This window comes from Neomonachus schauinslandi, chromosome 5 (genome assembly GCF_002201575.2).
Source record: "Neomonachus schauinslandi chromosome 5, ASM220157v2, whole genome shotgun sequence".
Classification (NCBI taxonomy): Eukaryota; Metazoa; Chordata; class Mammalia; order Carnivora; family Phocidae; genus Neomonachus; species Neomonachus schauinslandi.
Genome location: NC_058407.1, coordinates 21,492,665 through 21,510,873, shown reverse-complemented (window position 1 = coordinate 21,510,873; position 18,209 = coordinate 21,492,665). Strand labels below are relative to the sequence as shown.

Genomic DNA, 18,209 nt, shown 5'->3' with positions numbered 1-18,209 from the left:
CACTATGGATATAAGCTGTATGTTTTAAATCTTTAACTAGACGTTTGCTTTTAATCTAAGACTACGATATAGTTTTAGATTAATATGGTTTAATGTGATTTTTAAAATATTCTGAGGTAAAAAAATTAACAATTTAATTTGTTCTTTGCTATATCCTTAGCTCCCAAAACAGGGTCTGTATTTTTAAAGATTTTATTTATTTATCTGAGACAGAGAGAATGAGAGACAGAGAGCATGAGAGGGAGGAGGGTCAGAGGGAGAAGCAGACTCCCTGCCGAGCAGGGAGCCCGATGCGGGACTCGATCCCGGGACTCCAGGATCATGACCTGAGCCGAAGGCAGTCACTTAACCAACAGAGCCACCCAGGCGCCCCAGGTCTGTATTTTTAAATAATGTCATTGAAAATGGATGTTACAGAAGGAAAAAAAAAAAGCCAGTATTGTTTTCAGTGAAATCTAAATCACTCCAACACTTAATGTAAATGAAACATGTTTTTTCATCCAAGTATTCAGATATAGGGATGGCTATATAAGTCATGCCAAACAAGCAAAGCACCATAAAGTGACATAATGTTGTTTAAAATTTTCAAGTATCTTAAAGAAAGAATAGTCTGAGCTGTTTCATGTTATAGCTTAGATATATTTATGTTTTAAGAATGTTAATTTTAAAATAGACCCCACTTAGTTTAACTCTATCAGAAATATAGTTTAAATCTTTAAAAATGTCTGTTTCTTAAACACTCATAAACTTATTTCATAATGCATGATTTTCTCTCTCATGTTGGTTTCAACCTTAACTACCCTTAGAAAATAGAATTCAAAATTTACTAATTATTCTTATTATAGAAGATAGTATTTATGTCACATACACCTTTAACCAAAACTAGCTTTATAAATACAGTATGTGCAAACATCTACCTAATGATACTACAAGAATGGTATGAAATTATTTTACGTATATGAAAAGAAAATTCTCTGAAAACATTCCCCTCAGAGAAAAGATAAAGGTAAAGAAATAATATAAATAGTATTAATTAAAATTCTTATACTTACAAATGCTGCCAAATTTAGGATAGTTAAATTATTCTTTTACTTCTAACAATAACTGTTTAAAGGAATGTACAAGTAATGCTTTTTAAATCAGTTGGCCATATACTGTAATGTTTTGCTTTTCTACAGTTTGTGCTTTTTATTTTTACATTTGTATGATCCTTTTAGCTGAAAATTATACCTTTAACTTACACAATTTATTCATCATTTTAATTATTTCTTTTTCACATTCTCAAGTTACTTTATAAGATCAGGAGGGTGATGATTTTTGAATTTTTGAACCCAGTCAATATAATTTATTAACTTGATTGGACTTTTCCACAGTAATTAAATAATTATAGATTTGAGTACATAATTCTAATAACATTTAAAATGTAAGCCTCATTTTAAATTACATTAGCCCTAAAAGCATTTGAATCTTTGTAAATAATAGTAATTATTAACAAATAGTGATAAATAAAATCAGCAATCTGTGAGAACACAACAGATTTCCATTTTTCTTTTTAAAAAGTGCCTATAATGTGGTATCAAAATTAGGAAATGACATCTTCTTTCCATTAGACATGTGATTATTTTACAGTATGTGCTGACTTCCCTTTATCACACCAGTTTAAGAGTTTGGTTAAACCCCAAAACACAAAACAACCAGAAGATTGTAATGCCGTACCTAATACTTTCTAAACTGGCTTTGGAACAGTCACCACTTCATCACATTCTATTTCATTTTATTGTCTTTTCATGAAAAGGAAAGTCTTCCACTAACTGGTAACATAACATTATAAATATAACCTCCCTACTCCAGAGCTATAATTTGAATTTTTGACTGCCACTCCTGCTATGCAACTGTCATCTTCTTTATATGATGAAGAAGAGCATCTTTTTCCAAGTGAGCCTCTGCAAGAGCCATTTTAGCTTTGGCCAATTCCTGTTTAAGAGATTCATTCTCTTCCATGAGCTGAAATGATAAATTTGGAAAATAAGAGAATTTAATCATTTTCAGAAAATACATACTGTTCATATAGTACCTAAAGGTGTGAAACTTGGGAGAGTAAAAATACCCAATACTGGTGAGAGTGCACTTAAGCTGAAATTGCTTTGAGAAGCACTTTAAAATGTTCATAAGTTTTGACCCAGCAATTTAAAACAAGAATTCACTCCTAATTTCCAAATCTAATAGTGATTTTGTTTAATTTCAGTTTCTCTAGACCTCTCTGTGGTTTTACATATTGCTGACCTTGCTCCTCCTTCCTAAGCCTCTCTCTTTCGCCTCTTATGCCTCAGCTCTTTCATGTTTATCTCTTTCCACCTACAGACTTCTCTTCTTTTCCTCTGCTGTTTAAGAACCATTAGATTTTACTATGCTGTTAGATTCCATAATTGGTCATCTTATCACTTGAGTCACTCTCTTAGATGATCTCATCTACTCCTATGGCTCTATCACATAACTTGATCCAGCACAAACTTCCGTCTTGAGCTACAGACCCATATTCTGAATATATTATTAAATCTTTTCATCTAGATGGCCAATAGGTCTCCCTCCCCACATTAAGACTCAGCTCAAGTACATTATCCTCTTGGAACTATTCTCTAACCCCTACCTATGAAGACTTAATGATAAAACTAAGAACTTTCTCCCCCCAAAATACATTTATACAGATATATTAATATATATATACATTTAATTTCAAAGAGTTCTCAGACTTCTTTTAGTCCCAGCTTACAAATTCTTGCCTTATAGACCAAGTTGGGTATTTCCCTGTATTTCTCCAATCTCTAGCACAGCACTTGACACAGTATGTTATAACCTCAATTACATACCCCCAACTTTTTAGTTTCTTGAAAGAGATGATATATTGTTCAATTTTACATTCTAGCTCAAAGTTGACATCCAAAAAATTCTGGTGAACAGATGAATGACTTTGGTTCTACCACAGAGAATTAAAATTCTACTGGATATTATAATAACAAAAAGAACAACTCAAACGTTAACATGTTAACAAATATTAAGAGGAAAGATTAGAAATGACAGTATATTCACATCATGTTACTCTGCCATTAACAATAAATATGAAGCATATGTAGCAATATGGAAAAATATCTGTTAAACCATGTTAAGTAAAAAAATATATAGTATATATACTAGAATAATAATTGTTTTGAAAAATTATGGAAAAGAGCCTGAAAGGAAAAAATTTTTTAAATATATTGACAGCACTGCAGAAAGTTAGAATGCATTAAAGTTGTTTAAAAATATTTTTATAGTACTTTTGCAAACTTAACAATAAGACAACAAAATGAATATATCCTCCAGGAATCTTTTCTAGATTCCAGGAACTAGTACTCGCCCACATTTACTCCTCTATCTTTCCATTAGACTATTCAACCTCTGTGAAGATTGGGAATGTTCCATTCTTGCTCAACACTATTCCCATAGCATCTAACACAGTGCCTGGGCAAACACTCATAAACAAGCACTCAAGAAACCTTATTTAATAAGTAAATAATGTTTGAATTTCTAGTATATTTCTTTTAATTGCCAGAACTGAATGAGAAATTAGTTTTCCCATTACCTGTTCCCTAGTAAAATCAAAGGAGCACTCAGGAAAGTTAACTGACTGAGAAGGCCAAGGAACCTCTGGACTCGTCTGAGTGGCTTGAGTGACACTATGTTGTTTCTTCAGATCATACTTCTCACTGGTAAGCACCACTGATTCACTTTTGACTTTTTTTTTCAAATCATTTCCAGTGTTAAGCATCTGAGAATCTGATCAAAGAAATAAAATGCTCAGATAACATTGTAAAATACATGATAAATATTAAGTTCTATTGTGAAAAATTAATTTAAAAAATATATAGATCTCTATTAATATGAAGACATTATTATTAAATAGAAAAACAATAAAGTCAATAAAAGCAAAAACTTGTTCATTTAAAAGATAAACAAAATCAACAAAAGTTTAAATTGACAAAAAGGAAGTTACTAGAATCAGAAATTAAAAAGGTGACATTACTATCAATCTTACAGAAATAAAAATGATTAAAAGGAATACTATGAAATACTATGAAAAATAGTAAATTAGATAACTTAAATGAAACAGAATAATTATCCAAAATACAAACTACCAAAATGGACTCAAGAAGAAATGGACAATGCAAATACACATGTAGCAGGTAAAGAGGTTGAATCAAGAATCAAAAAAACTAACCACAAATAAAATTAAAAATTAAAAATTAAAAAATTAAAAATAAATAAAAATTTAAAAAAACACAAAAAAACTAACCACAAACCAAAAGTCCACGCTCAAATGGCTTCAATGGTGAATTATATCAAACATTTAAATATATTATTTAAATATATTAATTATAAATCTTTACAAACTTTTCTAAAAATTGAGGAGGAGCATTTCTGAATTCATTATATGAAGCCAGACAAAGAAACCACAAGAAAAGTAAAATCAATATGCTTATAAATATGAACATAAAATCCTCAACAAAATATTAGCAAACTGAACCCAGCAATATATATAAATAATTATACACCATGGCCAAGTGCAATTTATCCCAGGAATGCAAGAGTGATTTAATATCCAAAAGTCAATTAATGTAATAAATCACATCAATACAATAAAACAAAAGCCACATGATCATTTCAATAGATGCAGAAAAAACTTTTGATAAAAGCAACACTTTCCCATGATAAAAACACTCTGCAGACTAGGAACAAAAGGAAACTTCCTCAATTTGATAAAGGGCATCTACAAAAAACTCACAGTTAATACCATAGTTAATGGTAAGAAACTGGACGTTTTCCCACTAAAATCAGGAATAAGACAAAGATATTTGTTCTCACCATTTTTACTCAACATTGTCCTAGAGGTTCTAGCCAATGCAGTTAGGCAAACAAAGTAAAAGGAATCCAAGTTAGAAAGGATAAAATGAAACTATCTCTATTCACAGATGACATGATCTTGTATATAGAAAAAAAAAAAAACAACCCTAAAGAATCCACTAAAAAACTCTTAGAACTAACAAATGATTTTAGCAAGGTTGCAGGATACAAGGTCAATATACAAAAATCAATTGTTATTCTCAACACTTATAATTAACAAAACTGAAATTAAGAAAACAATTTATTTAAAATGTCATCAAAAAGAATAAAATACTTAGAAACAAATTTAACAAAAAAAGTATAAAACTTATGCTCAGAAAACTACAAGTTTTCAGTAGTCTCTCTGAAATCAGCCATAGCAACATTTTTCTAGATAGGTCCTCTGAGGCAAGGGAAACAAAAGCAAAAATAAACTATTGGGACTACATCAAAATAAAATGTTTCTGCACAGCAAAGGAAACAATCAACAAAACTAAAAGGCATCCTATGGAATGGGAGAAGATATTTTTATTTATTTGTTTGTTTGTTTGTTTGTTTGAGAGAGAGACAGAGAGAGCATAAATGGGAGGGGCAGAGGGAGAGGGAGAATCTCAAGCAAACTCTGCGCTGAGCTTGGAGCCAGACGTGGGGCTTGATCTCACCACCCTGAGATCACGACCTGAGTTGAAACCAAAAGTCAGACACTTAACCAACTGCGCCATCCAGGCACCCCTGGGAGAAGATATTTACAAATGACATATCCAATAAAGGGTTAGTATCCAAAATATATAAAGAACTGATACAACTCAACACCCCAAATCCAAATAATCCAATTAAAAAATGGCAGAAAACATGAACAGACATTTCTCCAAACAAGACATCCAGATGGCCAACAGACACATGAAAGGATGCTCAACATCACTCATCACCATCAGGGAAATGCAAATCAAAACTACAATGAGGTATCACCTCATACCTGTCAGAATGGCTAAAATCAAGCACATAAGAAACAGTTAAATGTTGAGGAGGATGTGGAGAAAAAGAAACAGTTGTACACTGTTGATGGGAATGCAAACTGGTGCAGCCAATGTGGAAAACAGTACGGAAGTTTCTCAAAAAGTTAAAAATAGAACTACCCTTTGACCCAGTAATCACAGTACTGGGTATTTACCCCCCAAAACACAAAAACACTAATTCAAAGGGATACATGCACTTCTATGTTTATTGAAACATTATTTACAATAGCCAAACTATGAAAGCAGCCCAAGTGTCCATGGATAGAAAAATGGATAAAGAAGATGTGGTATATAGAATGGAATATTATCAGCCATAAAAAAGAATGAAATCTTGCCATTTGCAACAACATGGATAGAGCCAGACAGTATAATGTGAAGCAAAATAAGCCAGTCAGAGAAACACAAATACCATACGATCTCACACATGTGGAATTTAAGAAACAAAACAAATGAGCAAAGAAAAAAAGAGAGACAGACAAACCCAAGAAACAGACTCTCAACTAGAGGAACAAACTGATGGTTACCAGCAGAGAGGTTGGTGGGGGGATAGGTGAAATAGGTGATGGGTATTAAAGAATATACTTATCATGATGAAATAAATAAACCCAAAACTATAATGATAAACCATTTCATACCCACAAGATGCCTATAATCGAAAAGTCATATAATAATGAGTGTTGGCAAACAAGTGAAGTTGGAACCCTCAAACACTGCTAGTGGAAAATATGTAGGATGGTGCAGCCACTCTGGAAAACAGTCTGGCAGTTCCTCAAATGATTAAAAATAGTTACCATATGTCCCAATAATTCTATTCTCAGATATATACCCAAGAGAAACAAAAACTTATACAAACATTTACAGTAGTATAATTCATAATCGCCAAAAAGTAGAAACAACCCAAATGTACATCAAGTAATGGATGGATAAACAAAATGTATATGCCCCATATAATAAATATATTATTTGGCCATACAAAGGAATGAAGTAATAATATATGCAACAACACTAATGAACTTTGATAATATCAAGTGAAAGAAGTCACAAAAAACAGTAATACTGTATGATTTCACTTATATGAAATGTCCAGGATAGGCAAATCTACAGAGATAAAAAGAAAATTAATGGTTGCCTAGGGTTGGAGAAGGATTGGGGAGAGACTGCTGGTAGGGATGGGAGTCTTTTTAGAGTGAAGAAAATGTTCTAAAACTGTGGTGATGATTGCACCATTTGTGAGCGTACTAAATACCACTGAGTTATATATTTTAATTGGGTGAATGGTATGGTATGTGAATTATATCTCAAAAATGCTTTTATTAAAAAATAATTATAAAAAACAAGGCACGGAATATCTTAACACATCGACATATTTTCTTACTTTTTGGATTACACATAGAACACTTTAGGTTGCAAGGGAACAGAAGCCCAACTCAAAAATTGCTTTTAAAAAAGAAAATGTACCTAAAACTAATGTAATACTATGTGTCAACTATGCTTTGTTAAAAAAAATAATAATAAAATAAAATAATGTTTTAAATAAAAAAGGAAAAATATTTGACTCTAACAGGGAGTCCAAGTGATGGTGCTTCAGTCATGGCTGGATAGTGGGATTCATAAGATGTCTTCAGGACTGTCATTTTAGGAACCTGACTCTCTATTTCTCAAGTCCACTTTTCTTTTCCTTTGTGTTGGACCAGTTATACGATGGCAAAGGTGGCTCAAATAAATAAGTTCTACAGCCTGTGACCCTTTCTCTTTCAGTGTCCTTATCAATTCACAAAAAAGACTCAACACTTGGGTCACAGTCAAATCATGTACCCCTCACCATGTCCCAAAGGCTGAAGTCTTTTGACTTGTCAAGCTGTGTCCTATTCCCACTTTTTTGATAGGGTCACATGATTGTCAGGTCCACCAAAATAACATGAAATGAGAGAAGAGCAGTTTGCCAAATCAAATTATATTGAGTGGACTAGAGAGCAATAATTTTCCCCTTAAAAAGACTCCAAGAAGTGGATAGTTAAAGTCAAAGAACAGAAACATTTTTTAAAGCTTTTGTTCACATTGCCAAATTACCCTCCCTTATGATTCTCTCAATTTTACCCCTATTCTATATACATATAAATTGGAATAGTTCTATCTACATGGTTAAGTGCCATCAAGTTGTGTTTTGGTCTGTTCTTGGCTTCATTTTACAGTGGTCTCAAATCAGAAACTATTTTTTATAATATTGTCTTGCATCAGTTATGTTTTTAATAGTGTAAGTAGAAAAAAAACTACAAAAACTGTTGTACTGGCTCCGACTAGCATACCATTCAGCTTGGTATTGACTGTAAGAGAAACCTAAAACACTAAGCCATGGGAAAGCCAAGTTGTCCAGTCTTTCAACCATAAAAAACTAATAATTTAGTAATTTTATAACATACTTTCATTCTCAAACTTTTAAAGGAACAAAACTCCTTTTAAATGAAATATGACCCAGAACGTTTATAATATAAACTAAAAATAAGAGCTGAGTTATTGACTATAGTTAGGATAACAGACGACCCAGGACTCAATTCTATTTAGCTTACATCCTACTACATGGGATACTAAAAATAATGAAAAATCACAAAATCATTCTGAAACCCATTTATTTCAATCATTGGGCGATGGAATGAGAAAAATGGGAAGGAGAGGGACAGAAGGGAAGAAGAAGACATATGGGGAAAGGGAAAGAAGGAATGAGGTAGAGAAGGAGGGGGGAGAGATAGAGAGTGGAAGAGGTAGGGGAGGAAGGATGGGAAGAAAGGAAGAGGGATATATGGGGTAAGGGGAGTTAAAGAGGGACGGTAAGTAGAGAGGGGGAGGTAGGAAGAGAAAAGGAAGAGAAAAAAGGAAGGAAATGGGAAGAAAGGAAGGAAATGGGAAAAAAGGAAGGAAATGGGAAGAAAGGAAGGAGGAAGAACGTAAAGATGAGAAGGACTGGAGAGAGATGGGAAGAGAGAACCTGTGAATGAAGGGGGTGACTGGAGTCTATTATAGTAGAAAGGCGTATTTCTTTTTATTTGCTTTAAAAGAGCTTCTTTCAAGTTTTTAGGACAAATTTTGATGAACAAATCTATGCCACAGATGAAATATGCAGCATCTTACGGTAACCTACTTTTTCCCTAGCACAGGCTCTTTCAACTTGAAGAAGTCACTTGACCTGTCTAAACTTAAATTTCTTCATTTGCAAAATGGAGGTGATAAGAACACTTGCCTTATCTCAAAGGGTCTGGTAAGAATATTCAAATATTAATCGTTAATAATACCACAGTAGGTATTGATAAGTATTTGACTTTAAATATAGACTTTACTAGTTATTTGTTTATTCCAATAAAAGATTTCTGTTCATTTTTCTTCTCTGGTCATACAGACTCTTCAGAGTTTAGGTTTTACACCATTCACTAGGTTTCATAATCAAAAAAATCTTCCCACCTTCCCAGTTAGGAACCATTACAGCAATGATTCTAGGAGTGTGAATGGCAGAGTTGCCACTTTCTTACAATACTAAACATAGTCTTACCATAAGACCCAGCAATCACGTTCCTTGGTATTTACACAAAGGAGTTGAAACATGTCCACACAAAAACCTGCACATGGATGTGTATAGTAGTTTTATTTACAACTACCCCAAACTGGAAGAAACCACAATGTTCCTGCACAGGTGAATGGATAAATAAACTGTGATAAATAAATAAATGGATAAATATACAGTGGAATATTACTCAGCTCTAAAAAGGAATCAGCTATGAAGCCTTGAAAAAACAAAATGGAGGAATCTTTAATGTATATTAGTAAATGGAAAATGCCAATTTAGGAAGGCTACATACCATATGATTCCAACTATATGACATTCTGGAAAAGGTAAAAACTACAGAGACAGTAGTAACAACTGGGGTTGGGGTGGGGAGGGAGGATAAACAGGTAGAGTACAGAGGATTTTTTTTTTTTTTAAAGATTTTATTTATTTATTTGAGAGAGAGAGTGAGAGAGAGAAAGAGCACAAGAGGGGGGGAGCGGGAGAGGGAGAAGCAGACTCCCTGCCGAGCAGGGAGCCCGATGCGGGACTCGATCCCGGGACTCCAGGATCATGACCTGAGCCGAAGGCAGTCGCTTAACCAACTGAGCCACCCAGGCGCCCGAGTACAGAGGATTTTTAGGGCAGTGAAACTACTCTGTAGGTTACTAGAATGGTGGATATATATCATTATATGTTTGTCCAAACTTACAGACAGAATGTGTAACACCAAGAATGACTCTAATGTAAACTATGGACTTGGAGTGATAATGATGTGTCAATGTAGGTTCATCAATTGTAATACAAGTAACTCAGGTGGGAGGCTCTGTATCTGTGGGGGCAGCAGGTATATGGGAAATCTCTATACCTTCTGCTCAGTTTTGCTATAAACCTAAAAATTCTCTAAAAAGTAAACTCTAAAAAAACACCTCTCTGTCCCATTCTCTACTTTTAGTTTTAAATTTAATGTTATCTAATACTCATTTCCTTTTTCTTACCCTTTGGTATATATTTTCTCCCATCACCTATTTTCAGTGTTTTTGTCATTTTATTTAGAAGGACTATCTTCTTGCTGCACATACCTGTAATTTTTTCCCCTAACACTATCTTACTGCCTCTGTCTTTTAACAAAGGAATTTAAACCATTCATATTTACTACAATGACTTCATTGCTGTATTCTAATTTAATGTTTTCTACTTACCATACTTCCTTTCTATTCCATTTTTAACTTTCTGCATTTTATTAGATATTTTTTTAAGATTTATTTATTTGAGAGAGAGAGTGAGCAAGAGAGAGAACACAAGCAGGGGGAGGGGCAGAGGGAAAGGGAAGGCAGACCCCCTCTGAGCAGGGAGCCCAACATGGGGCTCTATCCCAGGACCCTGGGATCATGACCTGAGCTGAAGGCAGATGCTCAACTGATTGAGGCGCCCAGGCACCCTGTGCCTTTTGTTAGATTAACTGGATATTTTCATCCAGGTTTTTCCCCAGTCCTAACAGTTTAAAGATTATTCATTATCTTTGGTCATCTAAGGTTATATATACAATATCAGCACATATTATTTAAATACACATGGTTCTATCAAAGTCTAGTGTAATTTCCCCTCAAAAGGACAAAAACTTAAAAAAAAAAGGCAAAAAAGCACAATTTTATTTCCCTATTCCCTTCCTTTTCCCCCACTGCAACCTCTCATAGAGGTCATTTAGAATTTTAGTTACACAATAAAACCAATTTTCCTTATACATGAACAAATATTTAGACTTAACTCCGAGTTTTACCATTTTCTTTACTTATTGCTGTTCCTTATTAATTTTTCATTTTAACTAAGCAATTCTTCCCATTAAACAAAAATTGTCCTTACTTTTGCCTTTAAAATAAAAGGTTCAAATTATATTCCCATAGAACTTTGAAGGTATTACTTAACTGTCTTTTAGCATCCAATGTTGCCAATGTAGAGTCTGATGCAAATAAATCTGATTTTCATCCTTTTTCTTTTTCTCTCTAGATTTTAAGACTTTTCTCTTTATCCTCAGTATTATGAAATGTCACGAATATGTCTAAGTAAGAGTTGTTTTTCACTCACTCTGCTCTACACTTAGTTGGCTCTATCAGTTTGAAGGCCTATTTCTTCCTTCAAATTTGGGATATTTCATTACTTCTTTGATGATGTTTTCTATTTCTTTTTATCCTGTTCTCTCTTTCTGGAACTCTTTAGATACATGTTAGAATTTCGGGCTCTATCCTTCATGTGTGTGTGTGTGGCCTCCTGAACACCACAGGTCAAAAAAAGATGTTTCAGGATGCCTGAGTGGCTTAGTTGGTTAAGTGCCTGCCTTCAGCTCAGGTCATGGTCCCAGGGTCCTGGGATCAAGTCCTGCAAGGGCTCCTTGCTCAGCAGGGAGCCTGCTTCTCCCTCTGTGCTTGTATTCTCTCTGACAAATAAATAAATAAATCTTAAAAAAAAGAGAGATGTGTTCCTCCTACTAAATGCTCTCCCACCCAATCCATGCACCTCAGCATCTTTATAGATTCCTTTCCCCTAGACTTCTTTCCCTGTTCCGATGGCCTAAGATACCCCCTGCATACTGAACTGTGTTTTGCTAGAACTACAGACCTTGGAGCTCCTTTGCCTATTTTTCCTTTTACTCTTTCCCTATTGTTTGTCTTTCTTAATGGTTATCTCAATGTTTTCACTATACTTTTTAAATTTGTTTTTACCCCCTTCCCCGCCTTTTTAGAATACACTTTGTTCAGTCTTCTATATCTGTGCTATCCAAACAGCAGCCATTTATCAACATGTGGCTATTAAGATTCAAATTAATTAAATATTAAATAAAATTCAAATCTAGTTCCTTAGTGGTACTGGCCACATTTCAAGTGCTCAACAGCCACTTCATTATAGATTACAGAACATTTCCATGAGCATGAAGTTATACTGGACATTGTTGTTCTAGACAACCTATTCAACCTTTAGCTATGTCCATTGTTTTTAAGCTGTCTTTATTCACCCTGTCATTGAACAAGTATATTTTTTGAAGATCTACTAGGTAAGAGAGTATTTTAGCAGATAGGGATAGCAATGTACCAAATGAATTCCTGCTTTCATGTAACTTACATTCTACTCAATAAATAAGAAAGAATATAGTATATCAAAAGATTCTAAGCATTCACTGAGAACAATAAAGCAGGGTTAGGGAGAAAAGGAGCTGTTGAGGATGGGAGAAGGATGGATGCATGAAAATCTCTATAAGGGGAGATGTGACCAGAGATTTGCAGAAAGTAAAGAAGCGGGGCATGGGGATATCTGAGAGAAGAGAATTCCAGGTAAAAGTAGTAGGAAGTAAAAACACCCTGAGATAGGAGTACGTCTCTGACAGGAGGCCAGAGTGACAGGAGTGAATGGTGCAAAGAGGGAGAAGAGCAGGAAGTAAGGACAGAAAAAAGCAAAGAACAAGATCATGCCAGACTTTTTAAGCCCCTGGAAAGATCTCGGTAATTTTAATTGGCTTGAGAAAGGAAGCCAGTGGAGGGTCGTTAGCTGAGAAGTTATTTGATATAAATTACATTTTAAAAATGGCACTCTGGTTGCTGGGTCAACAATAGTGTATGGAAACAAAGGCAGAAGACACACAACTTAGGAATTAATTATAATAACTCAAGCAGATTTGAAAGTGCTAGTGTTACAGATGGTGGGAAAAGGTCCAACTCTGGTTATCTCTTAAAGATAGAGCTGGTGGGTTTTAGGTAAGCTATTATTTTCTATTTCAAAGACAAGACTTAATTCTCAAAGGTTTTTAACTGGTTATTTTCCATAAGGCTTGTTCTTATTTTATGAACTCAAAATCCTATCATGTATCTGTAAAAGTCTCCACTTTTCCTTAGCATCAATTGTATTACTCATTTGTTTTATGTCTCTTACTGATTTTTGAAGTAGGCATTTTGTCATTTATTTCACCCATCCAACATCAGAATCCTTTTCTGTATTTGAAGAATTTCATACTTTTTGAGTTTTTTTGAGAGTAAGATTTCCTTCCTTCAATAAATGTTTGAAAATCTACCAAAATTTCCAGATTCCTTTTCATGCAGGTGACCCAGCTATTGCCAATCAAATTGTACCCACCCTAGATTTCCCTCAGATACTAAAGAAGGAAAGGAAGAGAACTTTCTCTTTCTGGGGACAGCAGTGACAGTAGAAGCAAGGTCAAGTTCCTAAATAAAAAAGCTCAAACACTGATGGCTGCAGCAGATGCAGTAAAGCTGGATTTATTCAACAATAGTGACAATAGTGCAAAATGTAAAATCAAGTGTCCAGTGTCAGGCAGCAGTGTTTCCCATCACACCAGATAACACTGTACTCATGGATCTGGAAGGTAAACCATGAGGTTGGTTCCCCAGATCTCTCATGATTCTAAAATATATTTAAGAGCTTTGTTAAAAAATACTTCACATAAAAAAATAATTCACATGTCCCGTTTATCCATTTAGAGTGCCTGACCCATAGGTTTTTAGTATGCTCACCAATGGTACCACCATCACCATGATCACTTTTAGAACTTTTTTTTTTAAGATTTATTTATTTATTTGAGAGACAGAAAAGAGAGTGAAGAAGTAGGGGGAGGGGTAGAAGGAGAAGCAGACTCCCCGCTGAGCCGGGATCCCGACAAGGGGGATCGATCCCAGGCTCTGGGATCCTGACCTGAGCCGAAGGTAGACGCTTAACCAACTGAGCCACCCAGGCACTCAAACATTTTCATCACCCTCAAAATCCACTGTACCTATTAGCAGTCTCTCCCCATTCCTTTCATCCCACCCACCAGCCCTAGGCAACCACTACTTTCTGTCTTTACAGATTTGCTGCTTCTGGGCATTTCATGTAAATGGAATCATATAATATGTGATCTTTCCTGACTGGCTTCCTTCATTTAGCAAAATGTTTTCAAAGCTTCCATATTATAACATGTATTAGTACTTCATTTTTTTTATTGCTGAATAATAATCCATTGTATGGATATCACATTTTCCTTGTCCATTCATTGCATAATATTTGGGTTGTTTCCACTTCTAGGCTATTATGAATACTGTACTTGTCAACATCAATATTCGTGTACAAGTTTTTGAGTGGACCTCTGTTTTTACTTCTCTTGAGTGGAATTGCTGGGTCATAAGTAACGGTTTAAAACTTTCTGAGTTACTGCCAAATTATTTCCCAAGCACCCACACCATTTTACAAGCCCAGCAATGTAGGAGGGTTCCAATTTCTGCACATCCTCCCACCACTTGTTATCATCTGTCTTTTTGATTAGTCATCTTAGTGGGTTTGAAGTGTTATCTCATTGTGGTTTTGATTTACATTTCTATAATGGCTAATGATGTCAAGCATCTTTTCATGTGCTTTTGGCCGGCCATTTTTATATATTCATCAGAGAAATATCTGTTCAAATCTTTGCCTATTTTAAAATTAGGTTACTTATCTTTTTCAGTTTCTGTTCATTTGCTCATTTGTTTTTCAAGGAACATTTAATAACAATGTAGATAACATATACTTATCTAATATGGTACTTTTTTATCACTGAAGCTAAAGCAAAACATCCTGTTTATTAGGTAAAAAGGGCCTGCTTAATGTGTGTACACTGCAGTGCAATATAAAACATACTAATTATAATTTCAAAACTTCAGAATTTGAGTGTCAGCATTCTCTCTTTTTTTCATATGGGAAAAGAAAATGCTTTTGAAAATCACTTGAGAGGCGCCTGGGTGGCTCAGTTGGTTAAGCGTCTGCCTTTGGCTCAGGTCATGATCCTGGAGTCCCAGGATCGAGGCTCGCATCAAGCCCTGCATCAGGCTCCCCACTCAGCAGGGAGTCTGCTTCTCCCTCTGACCCTCACCTTACTTGTGCTCTCTCTCCAATAATTAAATAAAAGGAAGGAAGGAAGGAAGGAAAGAAGGAAGGAAGATAAAAAGAAAATCACTTGAGACTTGGACAAAATTCCACCGGTATTTTCTTAGGATCACTCTGTAGGGTCTTCATGATTCAGATGACACAAGGGAAGCTTCAATTCAACATTTTAGAGAAGACATTCCAGCTCGCATGATCTCATCAGTCAGGATAATGTTGGTGGCAGTCACCATGCAGGAGTGAAGAAGCTGTCTCTTTACACAATAGTTATCCCATATGCCTACTTCAGCTGCTACCACTGGCTCACCTGTGTTCAAGTGCACACCCACAAGCTGACTTTATTCTGAATGTTCTGCTTGAACTTTAACTAGTGTTTCCTGAAGGTCAAAACCAGAATTCTGAACAAGAACCCTGGGAATAATGAGCAGTGCATCAGCAAATGCTTGAACTCCCAAGTTGGGCCTTGCCCTTTATACTGAGTTTATATTTAATCAAGCTTCTGCCATTGCTTCTTCACTGCACCAGTACCTGGAACTACACAGTCATCATCAGTAGCATTTTTAACAGCCCTCAAACCATCTCTTACTGCATCTTTGGTTTGAGTGTGTGCTTATTTGGCCCTTTGACCAACAATGTGACAGAGCAAGGATTGTTACATTTCTCTTCTCAAAAGTATACTCATAGACAAGTCCTGCATGTCCCAAACAAACAGGATTTAGGTCATTAAAAGAATTTAGAGCTACTTCACTGCAAGCAAGACTCAGCCTTTCCATATTTCTCCTTTTAGCTCTACACAGAGCTACTATGCTTTCTTTTGCAATAGCTTCTAAGGAAAAGGTGTCAATTCCCTTTTGATTAGTAACAACAAATCCTTTATCTGAATCACGCAGACTTCCTTTTTCAGTTGTTATTTTTTTAACTCTATCTTCAATGAATTTTCTTTCAGCTTTTACAAGTTTCTCTCTTCTGCACACTTGTAAAAAAAAAAAAAATCCAGAATTCACTTTTATTTTTTCATATTCTAATGACACTTTGCATATGAGGATGTATGCATTTTCTACCTTTTTTTTCATATCAGGATGCCATGCCCCATGGTCCAAAATAAGACCTTTGATTAAGCTTGTATTAGTTTCAGATTTATGTTTCACCTCCATGGTCTCAAACATGAAGAGGTCCCAATAGGTTCATCTTGTTTTTTAAAGACCAAAATGGAGTCCACTATAGCCTGTTAAGACAAGTTCAGCATGCACTTTAGTATGTAGAGATGTTCTGGCCACATCTCTTAAGTGTTTCCCTGTCCATTTCTTTGCTTACTTTGACTTTTCCAAAAACTGAAGTACCTTTTCCTTTACAGCTTCATATTCTTCTGCTGTTATTCTGGGACAAAGACTTTCAGAAACGTAGAGATCTGCTTCTTTCAGAAATGCTCTCCAATGATTAGGACATGGAAATGGTACCATCACCAATTATGTCATCCTGGGATGTTACTACTTTGGCTACTGAGGAGGCTGTTGGGTGTTGAATTTGCATTTCATGAAGCAGCACACTGCCATCCTTAGTAAGCTTAATGTCTCCAGCACCAGCAATAAGCATCTTCATGGTGCCGTTAGGCCCCAAGTTGGTCCTCAGCACGTCCTGCAACCCCTGGGCCACGCTGATGTTGACCGCCAGGGCTACCTGGGCTCCGGCCACCTCAGCCATGGAGTTCAGAGTTCATGGCTGCCATAGCTACCCAGCACAGGAAGAGGAGGAGACCCAGCATGCGGAGTGCCCAAAGCCGTCTCCGTATCTTTTTCAGTTTTGCGTTAGAAGAGTTCTTTATACAGTCTGGATACCAGGCCCTTACCAGATATATGACTTATAAATATTTCTTCCATCCTGTGGACTGTCTTTTCATGCTCCTGACAGTATATTCATCTACATTTTTCTTTCTTTTTTTTTTTTAAAGATTTTATTTATTTATTTATTAGAGAGTGAGAGAGAGAAACAGCATGAGAGGGGAGAGGGTCAGAAGAAGAAGCAGGTTCCCCGCCAAGCCGGGAGCCGGATGCGGAACTCATCTACATTTTTCTTTTGTCATTTATGCTTTTGGTGTGGCATCTGAGAAGGCTTCCTAACCCAGGGTCATTAAGATTTATTCTTATGGGGTTTTTTTAAGGATTTTATATAGTTTTACCTCTTTTAAGATTTCTGATCCACAAAGAGTACATTTTTGTGGATGATATAAGGAAGAGGTCTAGCTTCATTCATGTGGATATCATGTAGTTTCAGCACCATTTGTGGGAAAGGCTATTCTTTCCCACATTGAATTGTCTTGGCACCATTGTCAAAAATCAGTTAATCATAAATGTAAGAGTTTATTTCTGGTCTCTTAATTCTATTCCATTCCAATAATCGTTATAAAACTCCTTTTCTACTCAATTAGCTAGAGTATATTTCTTGCTTACAATCATGACTACTGCCTGTTTACAATCAATCAAATGTATGACAATTCTTGGACGTATGCTTAACCCATTTTCTTGACTATGGATGCTGTTTTGATGTGCCATAGCTGACAGCCAGTGATGGGGTTGGGGAGGAAGAGGTTGTGCTGCTGGGGTGAGAGATACCAAGTTTGTCAACTAGGTGTAACACAATCATTCCCTTCCTGGGGCCTGGCAGCTGTAAAATCTACCCTCCATGTTGTAGTCTATATGCAAACCTCCCTAAAGTCTGCTATTTGGTAGAAGCATAGGAAAGGGTCCCAAAAAGAAGTGCCTACATTGTTCACCCTATTGCCTCAGGGATCTATTCTAATTTCAGCATTCTGTTTGGAAGATTTCTCCTGTTTTTGAGGAGAAAAT

The 18,209-nt window shown here is 35.4% G+C and overlaps 1 protein-coding gene and 1 pseudogene across 1 annotated transcript in view; both read right to left on the bottom strand.

The window, feature by feature from the left end:
* Positions 1-393: 393 nt before the first annotated feature.
* The window catches only part of UHRF1BP1L (UHRF1 binding protein 1 like), a 109,776-nt gene continuing 91,960 nt past the window's right edge, over positions 394-18,209 (bottom strand). Inside the window, 2 exon segments of the mRNA XM_021687358.1 lie at positions 394-2,004; positions 3,620-3,813. Of these exon segments, the coding sequence (XP_021543033.1) occupies positions 1,885-2,004; positions 3,620-3,813 (314 nt within the window). The 3' untranslated portion in view covers positions 394-1,884.
* Positions 15,528-17,079, bottom strand: LOC110578130 (annotated as a pseudogene).